We start from the raw sequence: 22392 nt of genomic DNA on the forward strand, positions 1-22392 counted from the left end.
ACTAGTGATCTGACTTCAAAACTCATTCAACACTGCTTTAGTACTCATAAAACAAAAGTCTTTTTTAAAATAAATATTTTAGCTGGGCGAGGTGTCATACACCTTTAATCCGAGTACTCGGGAGGCAGAGGCGGGTGGATCTGTGTGAGTTTGAGGCCATCCTGGTCTCCATTAGCAAATCCAGGCCAGCTGTGGCTACAGGGAGACCCTGTCTCAAAAAGACCAAAAAAAAATTTTGTTATTTTTTTTTATTTATTATTTTTATTTTATGTGTATGCATGTATTACCTGCATGTAGGTAAATGCACCCGTGTTGTCCAATGCCTGCGGAGGACAAAAGAGGCTGTTGGATCCCCTGGAACTGGAGTTACAGACAGTTGTTAGCTGTCATGTGGGTACTGGGATTCAAACCCGGGTCTTCTGCAAGAACAACCAGTGTTCTTAACCGCTGAGCCATCTCTCTAGCCCCAAAACAAAAGTCTTTTACAAATCAAAATATTTACATTTTTCAAAAGCCTAGTGAGAAGGAGGGTAAAATATGCCAGGACCCAGACATAGTAAATATTGTTAAGATCAAAATATTACCAAGAATACACTGGCAAGTAAATTCGAAAGCTGAATGTAATAGAGTTTTTAAAATTAACAGAAAAACAAAGCCTGAGCAGGCCAGTTCGGTGTCTGATATTTGTTTTTGAGACAAGGTCTTCCTGTAGCCCCAGATGGACTAGAACTCAGTCTCTAGCCCCAGATGACCTAGAACTAAATCTCACAAAGGTTGCCTGCCTCTGCCTCCCAAGTGCCAGGATTAAAGGCGTGTGCCACCATGACTGTAGTCTGATACTGGTTCTTCTGTTAACTTTTCTTCTACATGTTAACTCTTAAGTACTATTTTAGCTTTTCTATGTGTTTGAAGACTTTCACAATTAAAAGTTTAACTTGCAGAGTATTTGCACATGCCACAATGACTATAAATGTGATAATAATCAGGTATTGACAATGTAGAGCAACTGGAACCCACGTACATCACTGATAGAGAAGGAGGGTATAAATTAAAGGACAAACTGCTTTATTTTCTAAAGCTTGAAGTAAACGTATCCCAGCTCCTTCCTGCAAATCCAGATGACCAGCAGATTGACAGATAAATAAATAAGGATTTATTCCTAATAGCCCAGAACTATAAATCCTGTGTCCTTACCAGCAGAGTGGATAATAAATTCTATGTTTACTCAGTATAGCATTGTCAAGGCGGAAGTTTTGTAGTTGATGCTCACAGAGGAAAAAGACGGGATAGAAGGCGAAAGCAGGTTAAATACCATGAGGCATGTGATATGCAGCAGCAAGTGTGTTTCAGGAAGTCATAATGTCCTACCACAAGACCAGTGGGGCAAAGCTGCAGAAGACTGGAAAGGGCCTAGATTCCCAGCAAACGGCTGTCCTATGATTTTGCATTGTTACTTACCTTCTAGGTGACATAAAAATAGAAAAGAGGATGTTCTTTCTGGAAAACAAGCGTCGACATTGTAGGTCCTATGACCAGCGGGCCCTTCTTCCAGCTGTGCAGCAAGAGCAGGAGTTCTATGAGCAGAAAATCAAAGAGATGGCAGAGGTAGGAAACCATGCTTTAGTCTTGATATATAGTACTGTGGTTCTGGTTTGCTCATTGTTCAAGTGTGGTTCACAGCTGGCTCTGAAGAGCTTTCTTTTGGGGGGTTAGGGGTATAGTCCAATTTGGGTTCTATCACCAGCACCACATGGACATGCATGCAGACACTCCTTTTTCAAGAAAAGCATGGTGTCTTCTTGAAGGCTGAGGCAAAAGAATCTTGAGTTAGAGTCCCATAACCCCATTCCCACCTCTTCCCCTGGCATGGGGATTAAAAGAATTAAGCAAATATTCTGCCACTGAGCTATATCCTCCAGCTCAAAATTTCCCTTTGCTTTTGAATAATTCCCTAATTGCACAATAAAGTTTGGTTTTGTTGATTTTGTTTTGTTTTGTTTTGTTGGAAGCAGGTCTCACTGTAGCCCAGTCTGGTCTGGTATTCAGTATGTGACTCGGACTGGTCTTGAACTCTTAGAAAACCTCCTGCATCATCATGTTCAGTGGGAGAGCACTTGGCCTAGCATGTGTGAGATCCTAGTTTCAATTCCATGTTTCCAAGGAAATAAAGTGCTAGTTTTAGCTAGACATGGTGGTGTACACCTGTAATCACAGCCCCTGGGAGACTGAGGCAGAAGGATCACAAGTTCAAGGCCAACCTGGGATGCATAATGAGACCTTGTCTCCAAGAAAAAGAAAAAAAAGCTAGTTTTATGTGGAAGTAGCTTTGATAAAGTAAAAGTTGGATTTTTTTTTGTCAAATTTGGACCCCAAAGATATCTTTTCAATATTCTCTGAAACAAAATGAGAAGTTTGCATAATGTTCCCAAAGATGTGACACTTGTCCTACAGAGAGGCATTTTTGCAACTGAGTTGAGAGTAACTGGATCTGCCCTTTTCCTTATTATTGCCCCACCACCCGTAGAACACCATTTTTATTTCAAATGACTGAAAGAAAACTGGTGAATCAAAACTATTTTCATAGACACTGTCTCAAAAGTGGATGAAGTAGTGATGTGTGTGGTCAAAATTCTACATGTCAAGCAGACATTAGAAGTGGAGGAGCATTCCTGTCTTGATCCATCTATCACAATCACTAGTTTCACCATGGAGCTCATTAAAAAAATTACTTAAATAGTTAGCACATTAGTGGAGTATCTCAGTTATCTGTAGTCATTATTACTTCATGTCCCACTTGTCCCATCTGGCCAGTGTCGGGGCTTCGGGTTAGTCTTCTCTGTTGAAGTGAAGTAGTCTAGTCACATCCTTGCTTTCTGGCATGGTGAGGTGGCCCCAGTTCAACTTCTGCTCTCTCTGACCTGGACTTGGAATGGCAGTTTCCTCAAAGTGCTCTATTTTCTTTTCTGGGAATTTCGTGCTGAGATTTCTGTTTAAAACTTTGTATACAGATTTCATTACTGCTTTCATTTTATGTTTGTGTTTCTTTTGTGTCTGAAAAAAATCTTGGCTCTTAGTGACCTAACATTCCTATCAGATTTAAAGTTCATAAAATCAGCTGGGCACATGTCCTCGCTATAGGAGAACCTGAGGTAGGGAGGATCGCTTGACCCCAGAAGTTCAGGGCCCTGGACAGCACAGCAAAACCTTGCTTCAAAAGAAAGAAAGAAAATCCAGGCGTGGTGGTGCGTGCCTTTAATCCCAGCACTTGGGAGGCAGAGGCGAGTGGCTCTCTTGAGTTCGAGGCCAGCCTGGTCTACATAGTGAGTTCCAGGCCAGCTGGGGCAAAAGGAGGGAGACTGTCTCAGACAGACAGACAGACAGAGAGAAACAGAGAGAATACACAATAAAAACTAATTTAAAGTCACTTGAAATAAATGTGATTATGGTGTTAATTTGAACAACTAAGCTTATTTGTTTCTGTTATTTTGGGCTTCTAGGGAATTGGCTTTTTGCCTGTGTCTTGTTGTCTTTTGTTTGTTTTTGTAGCATTTTTATTTCTAACATCAGAACTATAAAGCAAAGAGTGTCTAAAGCTAGTCTCTTCTGCCACCATTTTCTGTATCTTCTCTCTACCTGTATTACTTATTTGGGTTTAACCTTTCCTTTAAATAAAAACAAGTATGTGTGGGTATTTTGTTTATCTCATTTGGTTGCCCAAAAGTTAGTCAGAAATTAATTAAAAAAGGGAAAAAAAGCAAATAAGGTTGGTAAGTTGGCTCAGCAGGTAAAAGCACTTGCTATTGAAGCCTGGTGGACTGAGTTTGAGTCTTAGAACCCACATAAAGGTGGATGGAGAGAACTGACTCCACAAAGTTGTCCTCTGGCCTCCACCTGCTTGCTATGACATGCATGCCCCACATAACACATATCATTCACACATAATAATAAAGGAAAAAATGTAAAGAAAATTTTAAAATATTTTATCGTTTAATAACCACATAATTAGAAGAAGCATTTCATGACATTTATTTAATAACCACATAATTAGAAGAAGCATTTCATGACAACAGCATTGACATAGTCATTAACATTTTCCAAAGCTAAAATGCATCTGTTTCAAGATTGGCTGTAAATTTTTAGGTTTACAGTTGAATTTATTTATCATTTTTATTTTATGTGTACAAGTGTGTTTCCTACATATGTGTAAGTGCAGCCATGTTGTGTGATGCCCACAGGTCAGGAGAGAGTCTTAGATTCCCCTGGAACTGGAGTTAGGGACAGTTGTTAGCCACCATGTACGTGTTGGGAGCTGAACCCAGGTCCTCTGTAAGATCAACCAGTGGTCTTAATAGCTGAGCCATTGCTCCAGCCCCAAGAAAATAAGTTTTAAAAAAATAAGATATTCTACTCATAATTGCATTTTGGCAATTATGTGGTAGCCATTCACAGAGACCCTCCTTTTTTCTTTCTAAAACCACCTAGGACACCTTTGTCTGAGGTGGTAGGGTTTAATCAGTTATGCTCCTTTTGATGGGCATTCAGGATTGTTTCCCACATTTTGCTATTGTTAAATAAAGTTTGCATACATTAGTTCATATTTTTGCCTCAGGGTGTCTTGGGGCCAAATTCCTAAAAGTGGCATTAATTGCTGGGCATGGTAGCACATACCTTAATCCCAGCACTCAGGCAGAGGCAGGCATATCTCTTTGACTTGGAAACCAGCCTGGTCTACATAATGAATTGTAGGCCAGCCAGAGCTAAATAAAAAAAAGTGTGCTGAGTTCACACCATGTCCCTCCCTCATTGTAGATGCTGCTTTGTATCCTCACCAGTTATTAATGAGAATGCCTGTTGCCACCCAGCCTCACCTACAAAGAGTATTGTCAGACTTAGTTTTGGCCCATTTTCCTTTTTGTTTGTTTATGCTGTTCAGGAGTGTTTTTAAGTCTGTTCACTTGTTCACTCTGCAAAAATTTTCCTCCAGTAACTTTTCAACTACCAAACTATATAACTGAAGGGATGCCTATTAATGATACTTAATGGAAATCAGTGCTAAATGGTTTGTGTTCTCCTAATTTGTATCTAAATGTTTCTTTTGTTCTTCAGCATGAAGACTTTTTGCTTGCTCTGCAGATGAATGAAGAACAGTATCAAAAGGTATTTTGGTATCTCACCAAGTTCATTTATTCTGGTGTTTTCATCGTGGCTTTCTCTTTATCGTGGTTTTTTTCTCACCATTTTGAAAACAAACAACTTCTACAATAACCTCCTGTTGATTTGCTGAGTTTGCAGTTCACCCAAATCACTGTTGGGCATATCAACTCGAGTAGAGTGTGTATGTTGGTGGGGCGGGGGACGGGGTGTCTTTTTTGTTTTGGTTTGTTTTGTATTTTTTGGTCATTTTTGAGACAAGGTCTTCCTGTAGCCGCAGCTGGCCTGGATTCACTAATTGAGACCAGGCTGGCCCCAAACTCACAGAGATCTTTGTGTCTGCCTCCCCAGTGCCAGGATTAAAGGTGTGCTCTACCACGCCCAGCTGTGTTTGGTCTTTTTGGAGCAGGGTCTCCTGTAGTCCCAGCTGGCCTGGCCTCAAACTCACAGATCCACCTGCCTCTGCCTCCCAAGTGCTGAGATCAAAAGTGTGGGCCACCTTAGTTAGATTAGAGGAGATTATCTTAAAACCAAATCAGAACTGAAGGGAGAAAGGGATAAGTTCTGATTAAAGAACATGAACAGGAATCTGCTAGTCAATTCCTAGAGGAAAATGTAGAGCTCAGATGTCCTGTATGTAGCCTTGTGCCAGGGGTTTCTATGCCATATCTGCCAGCTTGCATGGTGGGTTTTTCTTGCTGAGAACAGGCTGTTGACCATATCTGTCCTAGCAGTGAAACTGAAATTATATCCTTGCATGTACTTCAGGTTGGTATTATAAATGCTTTTAGCAGACCCTTAAGCTAAGACAACAGCTGGATTATAATCTTTTCACACTCTTGTCTCAGGGCAAGAAGAGCAAAATCCAGCTTTAGAAAGCTTTTTGGATAATGTATCATGCCATTTATATCCCTTACTTTTATAGCCACATCAGCATCTGTTGTAGCAGTTGCTTGCTGTCTGGTATCTTGAACTGGATTCATCTTTTTTTATTTTCTTACTTTTTGAGACAAGGTCTCACTCTGTAGCCCTGGTTGACCTTGAACTCTGGTTCCTCTTGGCATCAGCATTGCTGTGCTGCTTAGATAACAGAAAATTGTTCGTTGGTTATTTTATTTTATGTGTATGAGTTATTTCCTGCATGTATGTAAGTGCGCCCATGCTGTACAGTGCTCCAGGAGGCCAGAAGAGAATGTCAGATACACTGGAACTGGAGTTATGGATGGTTGTTAGCCACCATATGCATGCTGGGAACCAAACCTAGGTCCTCTGCAAAGCAGCCAGTGCTCTTAACCACTGGGTCATCTCTCCAGCCTCAGAAAACAGTTCAGACAGGGTCTCCCTGTAGCCTCAGCTGGCCTGAAACTTGCTATGTAAACCAGGCTGACCTCAATCTCATAGAGATCCACCTGCCTCGGGCTTGTGAGTGTTGGGATTAAAGGGTACACTACCACACCTGGCTACTTGCTTATTTTGACCACAGGGCATGTGTCTGGGGTGAGGAGGTACATGGGGTTATGAGATGAGGTCTATAGAGTGTGGAATGTGGGGCATTCACAGCTGTCTTGGTTGGCTTGCAGGATGGCCAACTGATTGAATGCCGCTGCTGCTATGGGGAATTTCCATTCGAGGAACTGACACAGTGTGCCGATGCTCACTTGTTCTGCAAAGAGTGTCTCATCAGATATGCTCAGGAGGCAGTCTTTGGGTCTGGAAAGGTAAGAAGTACCTCAAACAGTAGAATAGAGAAGGTAACCATCCTGATAAACAAGCATACTTCTGGTGTGGGGGCAGCATTCTCCTGATAAGCTGATAGGGGGATGACCTGGTCTGTGTGGTGACATCAGCTCTGAGTACATCCCTCCATGCCCCCTGTCTAGCTCCACAGGCCTCATCATTCCTCTTCCTGTTCACAGTCAGATGGAGGGTGAGCCAGAAAGAACATCTTCAGTTTATTTCAACATATAAGAGTACATTGGTACGTTTTCATAGATTTTAAAAAGAATTTTACAGTTGGTTAAAAGACATACTAACTGTAAGATATATCTTAATCTAAAGTCCATTTTCCTCAATACCAACAAAGACAATATTGAAAGGAGTTTTGTATTGCTTTGCACCTCTCTATTTGTAGTCTTCTTCCAGCATCAATAGAAAACACACAGTGAGCCTGGTAAAGAAGACTGCAATCCCAGCTACTTGGGAAGCTGAGGCAGGAGGATCATAAGTTCAAGGCCAGTCTAAGCAACCTTATTCAGTGAGACCCTGTCTCAAAATACAAAATAGGAAAATGACTGGGTATATAGCTCAGTAGTAGAGAGCTTGACTAGCACATGTGAGGCTGTAGATTCCATCCCTAGTAGCAACAGGGCGGGGGGGGGGTGCAGGGAGAAAAAAAGAAGAGAGGAGGAGAAAATCTTAACAGTGACCTAAAGAACGTGGCCTATTAAATGGCCTTTTTAGCATCATGAGGCAAAGGACACATCAGCCTCTTCTACTTCCTGTGATTCACTGAGAAATTGCCATAAGAATATAATTTTAGTCTAATCCTGAGACAAATCCCATTTGACAAATATTTTACAAATTTACTGACCAGTACCTTTAAAATATAGAGTTCCCGAAAGACTGAGAGATAACTGAGAAGCTCTGTGGGAGGGCAAAAACTTAGCCTCAAGTTCTCCTGTTGTCTGCTCACAACACAGGCCACTTACGTGATTCCCGAGTATGTGGGTTTTTCCTTACTAGCAAGTGAGCACTCAGTTCTGCAGTGGTCACCAGCTGGATTTCTGCTTAGAAACTGAATTGTGAAGATTGAGGGGTCTCAGCCTCCAAGACTATCTTCATTTCAGACTCAATTGGAAGTCAGGCCTCTAGAACGTCTCACCCATCTTTGACTATAAACTGAGGTTCCCATGACCTGCTCACCATGCTCAATTAACTTGCTACTTTAGCTCTCAGAATTCAGGCAAACACTTATATTACAAGGTTATTATAAAAGCTGTTGTAAAGGCTACAGGTAAAAAGCCGATCAAGAGATGCACAGGGCGAAGTGCCTAGTGCCAAGAGCATGGGAGTGTCTTGTTCTCTCCTATAGGCCTCCAGTGTTTAACACCCAGAAGCTCCCCATATCCTGTCTTTTGGATTTTTATGGAGACTTCCATTTCAAAGCTGGGATTGAAGTGTGGACAACTCATAGAAATGGGATTAGACAGATGGAGTCTCATAGACTCGGGAAACTCTGTGAAGCTGTCCAGATTCTACTTGGCTCTCTGTGCAGAATTCCTTCCCAAAGAAATGGGGCATGACCCCATCTGAAATTGAGGGTCTTATGTACTATCAGATTAGGTCAGAGAATTGCTTTTTGGCCCTCCAACACAAAAAAGCAGGGAAGAATTCAAGTATATAGTTCGTTTTTATGGCCAGCCTTGAAGAAGAGAAATTCTAGTTTCTATGGCCTTCCTTGAGGAGAAAAAAGAGCAGTTAAAAGGAGGGCAAGAGAAGAGAAGGTCAGAGAGAGACTTTGTTTTCTAAGGCTGAAAGTGCCCCAACATAGTAACAAAAGATGGTCTGTCACCTTTATCACTCAGAAATTGTTCAGAAGATCTTTTCAGAGCCAAGATCAAAAGGCCAAGTAGTTTAACTTTACTTTCTAGTCATTCAGAATGGATGAGGAAGAGACCTCATGGCTAGACTCCATGTGGGATCCTTGAGCAGAAAGGGCATGAGTAGAAAGCATGATGCAAGTCTGTGTCCCGCTTCTTCCACCAGAGAAAGGAGATTCAACCGAGGAGATTGTTGGGAACATTAAGTGAGATAATGTATGCTGTTTCAAGAACGTGTATTCTCCGGGCTTGGTGGCACATGCTTTTAATCCCAGACCCTGTCTCAAAAAGACCGAAAAAAAAAAAAAAAAAGGAACGTGTATTCTCACTCAGGATAAATGCTTCATAGATTTTTTTCACATAGATTTTTTTTTTATGCATTTGCTTTGGCATATGCCTTTCTATTGGGAGTGTTCCTCAGATGTCTGGCACTTTGCATTCTTACTAAAGAGCTGTTTGGAGGCTGTTTGATAGCATGTACATAGGCTGAAATTTTTGACTATAGGTGAACTAGTGTTTCAATGTTGTGAACCTTTAGTGACACTCAGGTTTTTCATTGGATATGGGTTCAAAATCTCCCTACCTTGTAGCATACTCCAGCTGAGTGGAAGGTAAGAGCTGGGGAAGTCCCAGTTCAGGGTGCAGCTTTTGCTTCAGGTCCTCACTGGAGGCCACACAGCTCTAATGTCCCTGAACCTTCCTCCTTTCTGCTGATTTCCACCAAAACGGAGTGGGAACTGAAGGCCAAACCACCCCTCCCCACTCCTTACTATTCCTGTCAGTTCCCACTTCTTCCCCCACTTTCCCAGAGGGTCTCCTGCATTGCAGAATCCACAAGGAACAGCTTACTGCAGCCACTAAGTGAGGCTGGCCTCCTCCAGCCCATTGAGCAATGTTACCTTCCCCATCCTTCATGGAATTTGTGTTTTCATTTCATGGCCTCCTTCTTTGAATAGTGAGGTCTTAGAGAAGAGGAGGCAGAGAGAACTATGCCACCTTCAGATCTCTGTTCTTACCTCCCATTGAAAGACACATTTGACCTCTTTGGCTTTTTGTTCTCCCCAAGCCCTGGTTGAGTTTTTTTCTTCTTGCCTGCTTATGCTGTCATTCCAGTCGGAGCTGAGCTGCATGGAAGGCAGCTGCACATGTTCCTTCCCAACCAGTGAACTGGAGAAGGTGCTCCCCCAGACCATCCTATACAAATACTATGAACGAAAAGCAGAAGAAGAAGTCGCTGCAGCCTATGCTGATGAGCTTGTCAGGTGAGTTCTCGGAGCTAGCTTGTTCCCCAAGGTGAAGACTTTAATTAGGCAAAAATTCTGTAGCAAAGCTGGATCTTCCAGGTTTTCTGGCACTTCTTGCTGAGAAATAAAATAATCACTTAAATTTTATAAATGAAAACATGTATAGAAGTAATCTTTATCTACTTCTCTTACTTTCTTCTAATTTTCTGGCCTGTAGGTAAAATCACTGTGCTGTGGGTAAGAGGAAAAGTAATGTGTGCAGTGAATTCTTGGAAAGCTTGAGGCATGTGGTTGACCCTACATTTGAACACAGGGTGGTGCCTATATTTCCTGGCAAATGCAAGTTCAGGAAGAAGCTCAGTTTTGGTGAAAACTGAGGTGTAAGAAACACTCTGCGCTGCTCAACATTTCATTTTGGTAAGAAAGTTTATGAAAGTCACCTGAACCACCTCTCCTGTTTACCCAGGTGTCCCTCCTGTAGCTTCCCCGCTCTATTGGACAGTGATGTGAAAAGATTCAGCTGCCCTAATCCCCGCTGCCGAAAGGTAAGGGAATCCATTTTTTTCTGATACAATTATTTGAATTTTGGTGCTTTGGACTATTCCTGATGGCCCACATAGTATGTGCTGTGGGTCTGAAAGATGATAAGAACGGTTTGTCCGCTGTCCTTTCCATGAGGCAAGTGAAGAGCAGTGCTTTGTGATGGTGGTTGGCATGGTTACAGAGCTGGAGCCACTTGTGGGATTCCAATCAGAAAGCTCAGGATCTCTATTCTGTACCATCTTATAAGGACAGATGCTCTGATGTAAGTGAAGGGTTTTCTCTTGCTATGCGATATTTCTTGCTTGCCCTTTTCCATACCCTGTGCCCCCAAACAACATACACTTCCTGTTGTTTTCAAAGTTTTAAGTGATACTTCTTTGATTAAAAAACTGGGCATCATGTTTGCATCTCTGTCATATCTGATAGGTTTTTCATTTGTCTAGTTTCCTCATAATAACCAGTTATTCAGAAGAGACCAGCCTTTCTTCCCTAGGCTCCTACTCTGAATATTTTGAAGTTTATCAACTGTAAACCACTTAAGAGTTTAGTGGCTATTGGCTTCCCTTCAGACAGATGTTTTTTGAGCCCATCTTATAAAACTACATGATGTGAGTTGAGTTATTGCCTTGCCTCAGAGAGAGGTAAACAGGTAAAAGTTGGGGAAGAAAGAAGAAACTATGAACTAAAACTTTACTCCATTGTTTTCAACATTCATATTTCTGTGTGAAACCTGTGTGTATTCTTACAATTAATGTAGCCATTTAGTAATTTGTCCTCCCCTCAGGCTGCTGCTGTACAAATTCTCCTAATAGTCTGTAGCATCTTGGTACTAAGAAAGCATAGTAGGACATCCTTGGGCTGTCTATAGTGTCAGGCACTGGAATACCTGAGCAGGTGACCCCTGAGCTAGGACACAGAGAGGGAGAAGAATGTAGCTAAGGGGAGTAAAAGGTGAAGGAATATTCTGGCGGGGGAAGTAGCAGCAGCCTGGACACTGATAAGAGACATATAAGGAAGCTCATGAGCCAGGTGGGAGTAGAAGAGGGACATGCAGGACCTGGAACACCATTCTGAGAGGGGGCAGAGGTAAAGTATCGGGAAGATCTGTTTGGTTGTTGAGTAGCCTAGGTAAGAAATATACATCATACCACCTCCTCTGGCATCTCCGTGAATTGCTTAGAAGAAGCAAGCAGGACTGTGTTTCTTGGTCTGACTCCAGTTGAGTAGGTCAGTGGGAGCAGGGGTGGGGAGTGCTTTCCAGAGACACTAGAAACTGCCCAAAGGTCCACGTGAATCTGAAGTAGTGCCTGGTGGGTATGCTTAGAACATCACTTGGGGATGCCACTGGGAGCTTTGCCAAAGAGCTGAAGGGCGTAGGCAGAAAGGCCTGTGGGAAGAATGCATTCACATGTACTGCTACACTTGAAGGATTCTTTAGAACAATGAAATGTCAGTGAATGAGTTACTTTTCTCATTGCTATGATAAAATTCCTGACAAAACAATTCAAGGGTGGAAGGGTTTATTCTGGATTACAGTTAGGGGATCATTTCCATCATGGCAAGGAAGACATAACAAGAGGCAGGGCAAGTATTAGGGGTGAGAGCAGGAGGCTGATTGGTCACACTGTCTGCTCTGAGGAAGCAGTGAACAGGAAGTGGAGCAGGCTGTACAAACTTGTCCCTAGTGACCCCCTTCCCTCAGTTAGGCTCTACCTCCTAAAATTTCCACAACCTTCCCAAACAGCTCTGCCAATAGGGGAGCAAGTGTTCAAACATGAGCCTTTAGGGGACATTTTACATTGAAACCACAGTAGTGAGTAGATAGAAAAGGCTTTTGGGTGGTACTAGTTCACACCCATTTGGATTGCCCTCCCTTGGTTAAATACTGAAGCATTAGAAATTTCCTTGTTCCCTGCTCTTTGGAAAGAGAGAGTATGAGTCTGCCATTCTAGCTGTTCAGAAACCTGAGTTGGAACAGTGATGAGATTTGACCTAGTCTGGAGGCCTAGGGACACTGAGAACAAAGAATGCTAGACAGCTTCTGCTACTACAGATGATCCATGCTGTAAGAGTCCAGCAAACCAACCAAGATGAGCTCAAAGAGGATGCTGATAATCATCTGGCAAAAATCAGACCAGGGGCTAGAATGGTGGTTGAGAGAAGACTAATGAGCTAAAGCATTACTCCATGTTTTGACAGTGGTTACAGAAGTCCTGGGTTCAGTTCTCAGCACCCAATTGATGGCTCCATTTGCACTCTTCTGGCCTCCACTGGTACTGCATACTAAATATTAGTATGCATACAGGCAAGTAAAACACTTGTACAGATTAAAAATAAATCTTTAATTTAAAAAAAAAATGGGGCTGGAGAAATGGCTCAGCAGTTAAGAGCACTGACTGCTCTTGCAGAGGACCGAGGTTTGATTCCCAGCACCCACATGGCAGCTACAAATGTCCAGTTCCAGGGGAAACCGAAGCCCTCTTCTGTCCTCTGCAGCATTGCACGACATGGGTGCCCTCACATACATGCAGGCAATACACTCATACACATAAAAAAAATAATAAATAAAATGTTTTTTTAACTAAAAGCTGGGCATGGTGGTGCATGCCTTTAATTTCAACACTCAGGAAGCAGAGGTAGGCAGATCTCTGTGAGTTCAAGGCCAGCTGGGGCTACAGAGAGACCCTCTCTTAAAAAGACCAAAATAAAAAAAATTTTTTTTTTTTTATTTTGGTCTTTTTGAAGCAGGGTTTCCCTGTAGCCCCAGCTGTCCTGGAACTCACTACGTAGACCAGGCTGGCCTTGAACTCACAGAGATCCGCCTGCCTCTGCCTCTCAAGTGCTGGGACTACAGATGTGCACCGCCACGCCTGGCTAAAAAAAATTGATTTTAATGTCAGACTAGGGATGTGGCTTAGTGGTAATACATTTTCTTAGCATGCTTCAGTCTTTGGGCTCAATTCCCAATTCCACCAAATGGTGGAGGAGAGATTCAGGAGTCAGAGGTAAGATAGACATTATTGTACTGAAGCAAGTAGCTGAAGCAAGATTTCAAGTTTTCAATCAGCCCAGGCTGTGCAGCAGGACTCCCCCCCCTCCCCACCCCCAAGCTAAAATTCCTTCTGAAGTCATGTAAACAATGTCTGCTCCCTCCTCCCTTGGTCTCAACAACAAACCAAGGTATGATTTCATCCAACTACAGTCTGAGAAACCAGTGAGTTTACTAGGCTTACTTACAGAGCAGTGGGTGAGGGTTTACTTAAAGGAGTGTGCGTGTTTCCCCTGGAAGGCCAAGCTGGAAAGTCTTCAAGCATGGATGGTAACTTCCCCACTACCACATAAAATGGTGAGAGAGCCTCCCCCAGGCTTCCTCAGGGTATATACCATGGCCCCTCCCCCTAGTGCAGTTAGCTAGGGCTGACTGGTTGGTTGGGAGGTATGACTGACTCTCCTGGCCCTCCTTCCTTGTGGAGTATAACAGTCAACAGGTATAGCTGTGATGCTCCTAGGCAAGTGGGCACAATCAAGTTTGGGAAGATGGCATCTGTCCATGGTTTATTAGAGGGCCAGCCTATGCAACCTCCTCCCCCAGAAAACAAAAGGTCAGGATTTTGAAAGCAGTAAAAAAAAAAAAATAAAAACAACCTCAATCTGAGCTGGGAGTGGTGGCACATGCCTTTAATCCCAGCACTTGGGAGGCAGAGTCAGGTGGATCTCTGAGTTCAAGGCCAGCCTGGTCTACATAGTGAGTTCCAGGCCAGCTGGGACTACAGGAAGATCCTGTCTCAAAAAAGACCGAAAAAAAACAAACAAACAAAAAAGCCTCAATATATTAAGAGGAACATCTGTAAAATCAGTGGATTTCTCAGCAGAAACCTTGCAAACCAGAGGGGGTCTGGTGGCGTATAATGATAAGGAAAACTGTCAGATGAAGAAAATTTTTTTGACAAAAGTGTTCTTCGAAGGTAAAAAAGGGACTGGAAAAATGGCTCAGTGGTTAAGAACACTGGCTGCTCTTGCAGAGGACCCAGGTTCTGTTCCCAACACCCTCATGGCAGCTAATAACCATCTATAACTCCATTTCCAGGGGATCCAATGACCTCTTCTGGCCTCCTTGGGCATTGCATGACACAGGTGTATTTACATACATTCAGGCAATACACTCATATATTCAAGAATAATAAATTAAATAAATGAATGAAGAAGCAGCCAGTTGTGGTAGCAAACATCTCCCACCACTCAGGAGGCAGAGACAGGTGGATCTTTGTGAGATCAAGGCTAGCCTAGTCTACATAGCCAGTTCCAGGCCATCTGGGCTACAGGGAGACCCTGCCCTCCCCCCCCCCAAAAAAAAGAGGAAGAGACCAGGGCCAGAGAGATAGCTCAGTCAGTAAAGTGCTTGGTATGCAAGCATAAAGACCTGAGTTCAATTCCTGGGTGTGGTGGCACACTCTTATAATCTCACTACTGGGGAGACAGACTGTAATCATTGAGCCCCAAGTCCCGGTGAGATACCCCATCTCAAAAACCAAGGTGGACAGCTCCTCAGCACCACCTGAGGTTGACCTCTAACATCCCTCATATTCACACATATATGAACCTGTACACACACACAAAGTATATGAGAAACCAAATGTATGCCTTTTTTTTTTTTTTTTTTTTTTTTTTTTTTTTTTTGGTCGTTTTGAGACAGGGTCTCCCTTTAGCCCCAGCTGTCCTTGAACACTATGTAGACCAGGCTGGCCTTGAACTCACAGAGAGTTCTCTGCCTCTGCCTCCAGAGTGCTGGGATCAAAGGCGGCCACCGCCACCGCTGGATAAGGTGTATGTTCTTTTAATCCCAGTATTTTGAGAGGCTGAGACTGGAGGAAGATAATGAATTTAGATCCAGCCCATCTCAAAAAAGAATAAGAAATGCTGATGAGTGTTCTTTAGGTTGTTCCAAAAAGATGTACTAAATAGCAACGTGAACATGTATGAAATTTTAAAGTCCATCCATTAGCAATTAAATATGCAGATAGTTACTGACTTAAGGTCTTTAGGCTTAAAGAAACCGTGCTTTTTTTTCTTTCAATTGTATGTGCATGTGTGTCTGTATGTGACATACAGAGATCAGAGGATAACTAATGGTAATAGGTTCTCTCCTTCGACTCTGTGGAACCTGAGGATCAAATTTACAAGACTGACAGACTAGGACCCTTCCTTATTGAGCCATCTCACCTGCCTGAGACACCAAACTTTGAATTTTGATCCTTTCCCAGGCTAGTGATGTATAATACGCTATTAATGTGATGCTGAGTAGCAACAGCAAACCAAAGCTCCTAGTCAGCCACATATCTATGAGGGTAAACAACGGGTACTCAACATTGTACCACGTTGCTGATCTTTGACCTTTGGTAGATTAGGTGTGTCAAATGTGTTTTTACCTTACAGTGGGTTATTAGTATGTAACCCCATTGTAACTTAGGGAGAATCTGTATACATACAGAATTCTGTAATATGTGCTGGTCATACCTAAATCACTTTTAATCTAGTATAGAGTTTGAAAGACAAAGACTGTATAAAAGTGTTAATGGAGTCACAACAGATATAATTTGTAATGTCTATCACAGTGGGAGGTAGATATAAGAAGGTAGAGTGCAGGCTGGGAGGAGGGGTGCACATCTTTAATCCCAGCACTTCAGAGGCAGAAGGAGGCCGATCTCTAAATTCAAGGCCAGCCTGGTCTTCATAGTGAGGTCCAGACGAGCTGGGACTACAGGAAGACCTTGTCTCAAAAAGAGAAAAAAAAAGAAAGTAGAGTGCATACAATTAAAGTTGTTATCAGCTTGAAAGATTATTATGAATGCAAAATGTTTTATGTAAGTCCTGTAGAGCCATAAAGAAAGCACCTATAGAGAACACATAGAAGAAAACTAGGAAGGCAAGTCAGTTTTAAAAAAATCCAAACGTTGGGCTAGAGAAGATGCTAAGAGCACTGGCTACTCTTACAGAGGACCCAGGTTCAATCTCCAGCACCCACATGGTGGCTAACAGCCGTCCTGAACTCCAAAATGCCCTCTTCTGACCTCTGTGGGTGAACTTACATACACGCAGGCAGTGCACTCAATACACATAAAATAAAATTAATAATTAAAAAAAAAAAAAACCTCAAACATAGCTGGGCATGTGAGCATACACCTTTAGTTCCAGCACCTGCAGAGGCAGGTGGCTTTCTGTGAGATCAAGGCCAGCCTGGTCTATATAGCGAGTGCCAGGCCAGCTGGGGCTACAGGGAGACCCTGTCTCTAAAAACAAAAACAAAAATTATAGCTACAGTGGATAGAGCATCCAAGTAGAGAATGATTAAGAAAGCAACAGACTTCAGCATTATAGACTGAATGGGCCTAACTGGCACATGCAAAGCATTCTTCCTAACAGAGGCCAAAAGAGCACTTCTCAAGCACACATGGAACAAGACAGAGAATGTTAAATCACAATACAAATCTTAAGACATTTAAGATTAGCATCATACCCAGTATCTTTTCAGACCACAGTAGAATAAAACTAGAAATCACTAGTAACAGGAAAATTCACAAATATATGGAAACTTTGTGCTAAGATGAAGAACAAAGCAAGGATGTCCACTGTATTAGTTTCCATTACTATAACAAAATAACCAAGAGAGAAGACATTTTTATTTTGACTTACTACTTTGGACACTGATTCCTTAATTCAGTGTCCCTGTTTTGGCCTTGGGCAAGGCAGAGCATGATATTTATAGTGAAGAGAAAGCTATCATTTATAGCTTTTAGGACCATCTACTTCAGCACTTGACCTGTGGATAATGGAGCTCGAATTCTAGGTTCCTTTTCTGCTCTTGGGGGTAAGGATTCTGTGGAAGATAAAGTGAAAACCAAGGCTGTAACAAACCAGCCCCATCATGACAACATGCAGAGAAGTATCCATGCTGGGCTATCCTTTGTAAGCTGTGCAATAAATTGCCACTAGGTGGCACTGGTGCGCTTCTAAGAAAGGACTCTCCCTTGAGTAGTTTCAAAGTACAAATACGAGTGTTTTGCAAGTAGAGTTGAATTCTTTCAGGCATAGTGCTAAAGCAAAGCACTACATGCATTCAGAATTTCTCATAAGAGATGGCTGTGTACTTGCCCCATTTCTCTAGGTGCTACTTTCCCTCCAGCAAGACGTCTAAACCAACCGTTAATCCTCGAGGATTTTGCATGTGTTAAGAAAATGAGCCACAAGCTGATTTTGGCCCATGTAAGACTGAGGGCATCTGCTTTCTCACTGCAGTGTTTGCCAGTAACCTACACTGCAGTTGGATTTCCAGGAACCTGTCACTCTATGAGGCATTTATAGTGATGCATTATCTGAGAGGGCTGAAGACTGAGACCATCTCTGAAACAGAAGAGTCTGGGTCTCATGGATGTGATGGGTTGCTTGTGGGGGCCTCAGCTCCCTTGTTTGTTCTCAGATGGAAGTATTCATCAGCTGGTTCAGCATGCTGCTTTCAGAAATAGATGGGGGTATGTTTGGTATGGGATGAAAGGGGTAGATCGGGCAGATTCTGAGGAGATTGGAGGGTGATGCCTGTGGAATATTTATTTTTACATTCAGACATTTCCGTATTGCATCTTACTGGAGCTACAATTCTAATCTGTAAGCTCCACCATACACGTAGAACTTTCCAGAAAGTTGGACAGAGTTATGAGGTAGAGGTTGAGGTTCAGAAAGCAAATGTTAAGGGAGAGAAAAAACCAGTATGGAGAGCTTAATGGGAGTAACCAGGAAGAACAGAAGAACATCTGGTTTGGAATCTTTCGATGGACACCGAGAATGTAGATGTGATTGTGTAACTGACTATCTTGCCTCGCCCCAAGGTCCATTGGCTTTGGTTTATTTGTCCATTTCTACTTCCTAATCCTCTTCCCTCCTCGTATTTTACTGTTTTCAGACCCCATCCTATCCTTTGCAGCCTTTAGTGTTGTTAAGGCTACAGTCATGAAATATAACCAAAATTCACATCTGCAGCGAACCAGTTTGTTACTAAGAAACCAAGCATCTGCAGCTGCCTGCAGTAGCTGAATGGCTGTGTGGAGAGAATGTAAATGAGCCTGGCCCAGCTGTCAGTGCCAGGGCAGTTCCAGCTGTGATGGTGGGCAGTTGACACTTAGAGTCCACACTCTTAGTGGGGGGCCCACTTAGTCAGCTGACTCCTGGACTACACCAGGTCTTCAGGTTATCCAGAGATGAATAAAGCCAGGTCTTCATGCTCCCGCTGTCAGGGAGTATCTTTAGTCAAGAAGTTAAAGTGACAAGAACCAAATGTCTTAGTTGCAGAAAGATTCTTAAACTTACAGATGAGGGTTCATTTACTAGTCCACACTGCATAATGCAAGTCAGAAAAAGAGGAAAGTAGGGTGAGGAGTCCTTGTTAGGAATCTGACCTGTTCTTCCTCTGGTTCCCAGAGGGTGCCACTGAAGAGCTTCTGCTCTTTAGTGCCATGGTACTACTGTGATCCCTGCACATCTGTCATGGGTGATACCCAGCAGCAGAGCCCTTGGCTCAGTGCTGGTCCCCAAAGAGATCATGGTGAATGGACACTGAAGAGTGACATCAGGTGATGGCCAATGGTAGAGCTGGGAACCCCAAAGGATGGCCCAGAATGGATCCCAGGAGCTGTCACTGTTGAGCCTTCCATTAAACATGCAGCAGAGCCAGCACTGTAGCAGGGGACTTTCAGAATTTCACTCTGTTTTCATTCTAGTATTTTTTTAATCTTTTTTTAATATTTATTATTTTTATTTTATGTGTATGAGTGTTATGCCTGCATGTAGCTAAGTGCACCCATGTCATGCAGTGCCTGAGGAGGACAAAAGAGCTGTCAGATCCCTTGGAACTGGAGGTAAGGACAGTTGTTAGCTGCCATGTGGGTGCTGGAATTGAAGCCCTGGTCTTCTGCAAGAACAGTCAGTGTTCTTAACGGCTGAGCCATCTCTCTAGCCCCTGTTCTAGTATTTTTTATGTGGTTCTATGTTTTTAAATTGCCTGTAAAAGACAGCACCATGCATCTGTTCTTCATGGGCTTGTTGATCCTGAAACAATTTTGATTGATAGGCATGTCCACTCACTTTACATGCCATCTTAGTCCCTAAAAACAGGCTAGAGAACCTAGTCACCTCTCAATAGGTTTGTGTTTATTCTTAAGAATAAAATCATCAGCGGGTAAATACTGCTTACCTCCCTTTTCCTCCCCTGCCTTCCTACTGAGAGTTTGCTGTCACTTGCAGTGACTGTCTCAGAAGGAGAAAGATAACTGCCCCAAACAGGGAAAGAAAAAGAGACCTATGTGTTAAAGTACCAATAGGAATAAAAACATTATTTTTGTTTCCCCTTGGTTCTAAAAAAAGTTTGTTTTTATATTTCATCTACATTTCCCTATCTAGAGTCACCTACACTGGCTCAGTGATCAGCAGGAAATCTCAGGGACCTAGCAGTAACTGTTCTGGACTTTGAGTATTTGCCTACTTGATTAGGAACTAGCATTACCCTCCCTTGTCCTCCAGTAAACATTCCAGCACTTTTTTTTTCCATTCCCATGAAGCAGTCTAAATAGTATTACCACTTCCCAGGAGACAGATCACAGAATCCTTTGTTCCGATCAGTTAGGGAAGCATGTGCTTCTCTGCCCATACTGCTGGGTACAAGTCCTTTTTCTGACCTTTCTTAGGAAGTTATCTCTGTTTTGAGAGTTGTCTTGAAGATCGTTGGTGAGAAGTGTTCACTGACGCACTCCTGGGCCCAGCCCTGTGCTAGGTGCTGTGAAGCTGTAAATGTCAGTGAAGCATATAACTATCTGCAGAAACAACAGAATAGTGATTACAATGAGAGTCTTTGACTCCAGCTCCTATACTCCCCTGACCACAACTCCTTTATCTGTAAAATGAGAATAACTGTACCTACTTTCCACAGCATTAAGGAAAATAAATGGCATAATGTAGGCAAAGCACTTAGTCCAGAGTCTGGCACTTTCTGTCACTAAACAGTAGCTGCATACACGAGGGAGGGCCAGTGAAGTACAAGCCTAGTCATGAGGAAAATGCTTAGAAGACTGGCACTTCCTCCTGTTCCAGTTGGTAATATCTGCAGCCACAAGATCATTTCCTTAAATGAGCAAGTAACAGCATCACACTGGGAATCAAACAACTCTTCACTTAACCTTTGTGTGTTAAATTGTGTTCAAAACACTCATTTCTATCCAGTTCTTTCTTTTGCAACTTAAAAGGAATAGGTTTGGGGCTTCTTGTTTTGTTTTGAGACAGGCCTATCTCTATACAGCCCAAGATGGCCTTGAACTTGCCTAAGTGCCGGGATTACAGGCCTATGCCACCACAGCTAATGGAGTTAGGCATTTGAAGCTAATGATTTTTGCTAACCAGTGCATTCAATAGGAAGTTACAACTTCCTGGGCTGGGGATATAGCTTGGTAGTAAAATCCTTGTGTAGCACAAATAATGCTGCAGGTTCAATCTCCAATGCCACAAAAAGGAAAGGAAGTGGAGGAGGTAACTGCTCCCCCTTAGTGTAAATTGCTCAAGCACAGAGAAGGACCTGGTGCTGCCCACAGACTATTGCTGTCACTGTGGTCTGCACACTTGTGTCCACAGCTCTGTTGTGCCCTCCTCTCCCATTTCTCATTGATTTCCAGTCGTCATCCAGAAGGCTCAGAATCTCAGTGAATGATTCTCAGAGATCAGTACAGGAAGGGCCTGAAAGGAAAGTTGACCGCACACTTGTGGGAGAAATCGGCTTTAGTCACAAAGTAGAGATAAAAACGTGTGGTTTGTCTCCGTGACTCATTGCTCATGTTTTTTGACTTCCTGGGAGGCCCTGACCTTTACTTGGAGTCCTAGCTAGCTGCCCTGCCCCACAGCAGATTGCCTGTAGGTGAGAGCTGCTCACCTCCTCCTGCTGGCCTTGAAGAGAAAGGACATACCTGTGTTTTTTGTTGTTTTTGCTCTTTGCTACTTAGAAAAAAAGACTGGATTTTTAACAGATATTCACTCTATTGAAATAGAAATTCTGCCGCTTTTCACAGTTTTTGTGGTCACTGGTTGTTAACTTTGCTGTTTGGACTCATCACAGCCTCACCTTGTTTGCACATTCTTCAGAGATCATAAGCTTCCATTGCCTCTTTCTAGAAACCACACGCAGATCTGTTCAGCCACTTTTTATGTTTTGCTAAAGTAATTGACTGGAATTTTTCTGTGTCTGTGGCCTCACCAAAAGAAAGATGTGTTTTGATTCAGTCTTGAACAATCTTACATTAAAAATCTCTTTAGAATTGATGTCTACAAGCTACCTCTATGAAGAAGGATTTACCCCATTTTGTCTCCACGCTAATTGTGTTACCAGGTGTCAGCACTTTAAATTATTTTAGTGATCTCATTGCGATGTCCTTGAGAAAGGACTGGGTACACGAGAGTGCGCATGCGAAATGCGGGCATCTTGTGCGGCACTGAAGAGCTGGGCCAGCAGGTCCCTCCTTTGCATTCTCAGCAGAGAGCACTGCAGGGTTTCCAGCTTTGCCAGGTGGAAGAGCAGTTACTATGGCAATACCACAAGCACGCAAACACCCTAGTCCCCATGGGTGTGTCAGAGTAGAGGAAGTGGGAGGGAAGTGGTAGCAAAGGCGATTGTTACAACAGTGATTGGGCAAAAAGAGAGCAAGTCCAGGGCCAGAGTTGCTTTGGAGTGGCTTTGGATGGAATTACTTTTACTATGAATTCAAGGTCCTTTCTCAGTTGCAGTATGCTAGCCATGAAACGAAAACGGCCTCTGACTCTGTTACCTC

The 22392-nt window shown here is 42.8% G+C and overlaps 1 protein-coding gene across 5 annotated transcripts in view; it reads left to right on the plus strand.

Moving 5' to 3' along the window:
- The window catches only part of Rnf216 (ring finger protein 216), a 147884-nt gene that overhangs the window by 45109 nt on the left and 80383 nt on the right, over nucleotides 1-22392 (plus strand). For all 5 annotated transcript variants that reach the window (XM_008851366.3, XM_008851365.3, XM_008851369.3 and 2 more), the window contains 5 exons: nucleotides 1466-1605; nucleotides 5107-5157; nucleotides 6732-6869; nucleotides 9864-10012; nucleotides 10461-10539. In XM_008851366.3, the coding sequence (XP_008849588.1) occupies nucleotides 1466-1605; nucleotides 5107-5157; nucleotides 6732-6869; nucleotides 9864-10012; nucleotides 10461-10539 (557 nt within the window). The remainder of the gene's footprint in view (nucleotides 1-1465; nucleotides 1606-5106; nucleotides 5158-6731; nucleotides 6870-9863; nucleotides 10013-10460; nucleotides 10540-22392) is intronic.

This window comes from Nannospalax galili, unplaced genomic scaffold (assembly GCF_000622305.1).
Source record: "Nannospalax galili isolate Female #2095 unplaced genomic scaffold, S.galili_v1.0 scaffold664, whole genome shotgun sequence".
In the NCBI taxonomy this organism is placed as follows: Eukaryota; Metazoa; Chordata; class Mammalia; order Rodentia; family Spalacidae; genus Nannospalax; species Nannospalax galili.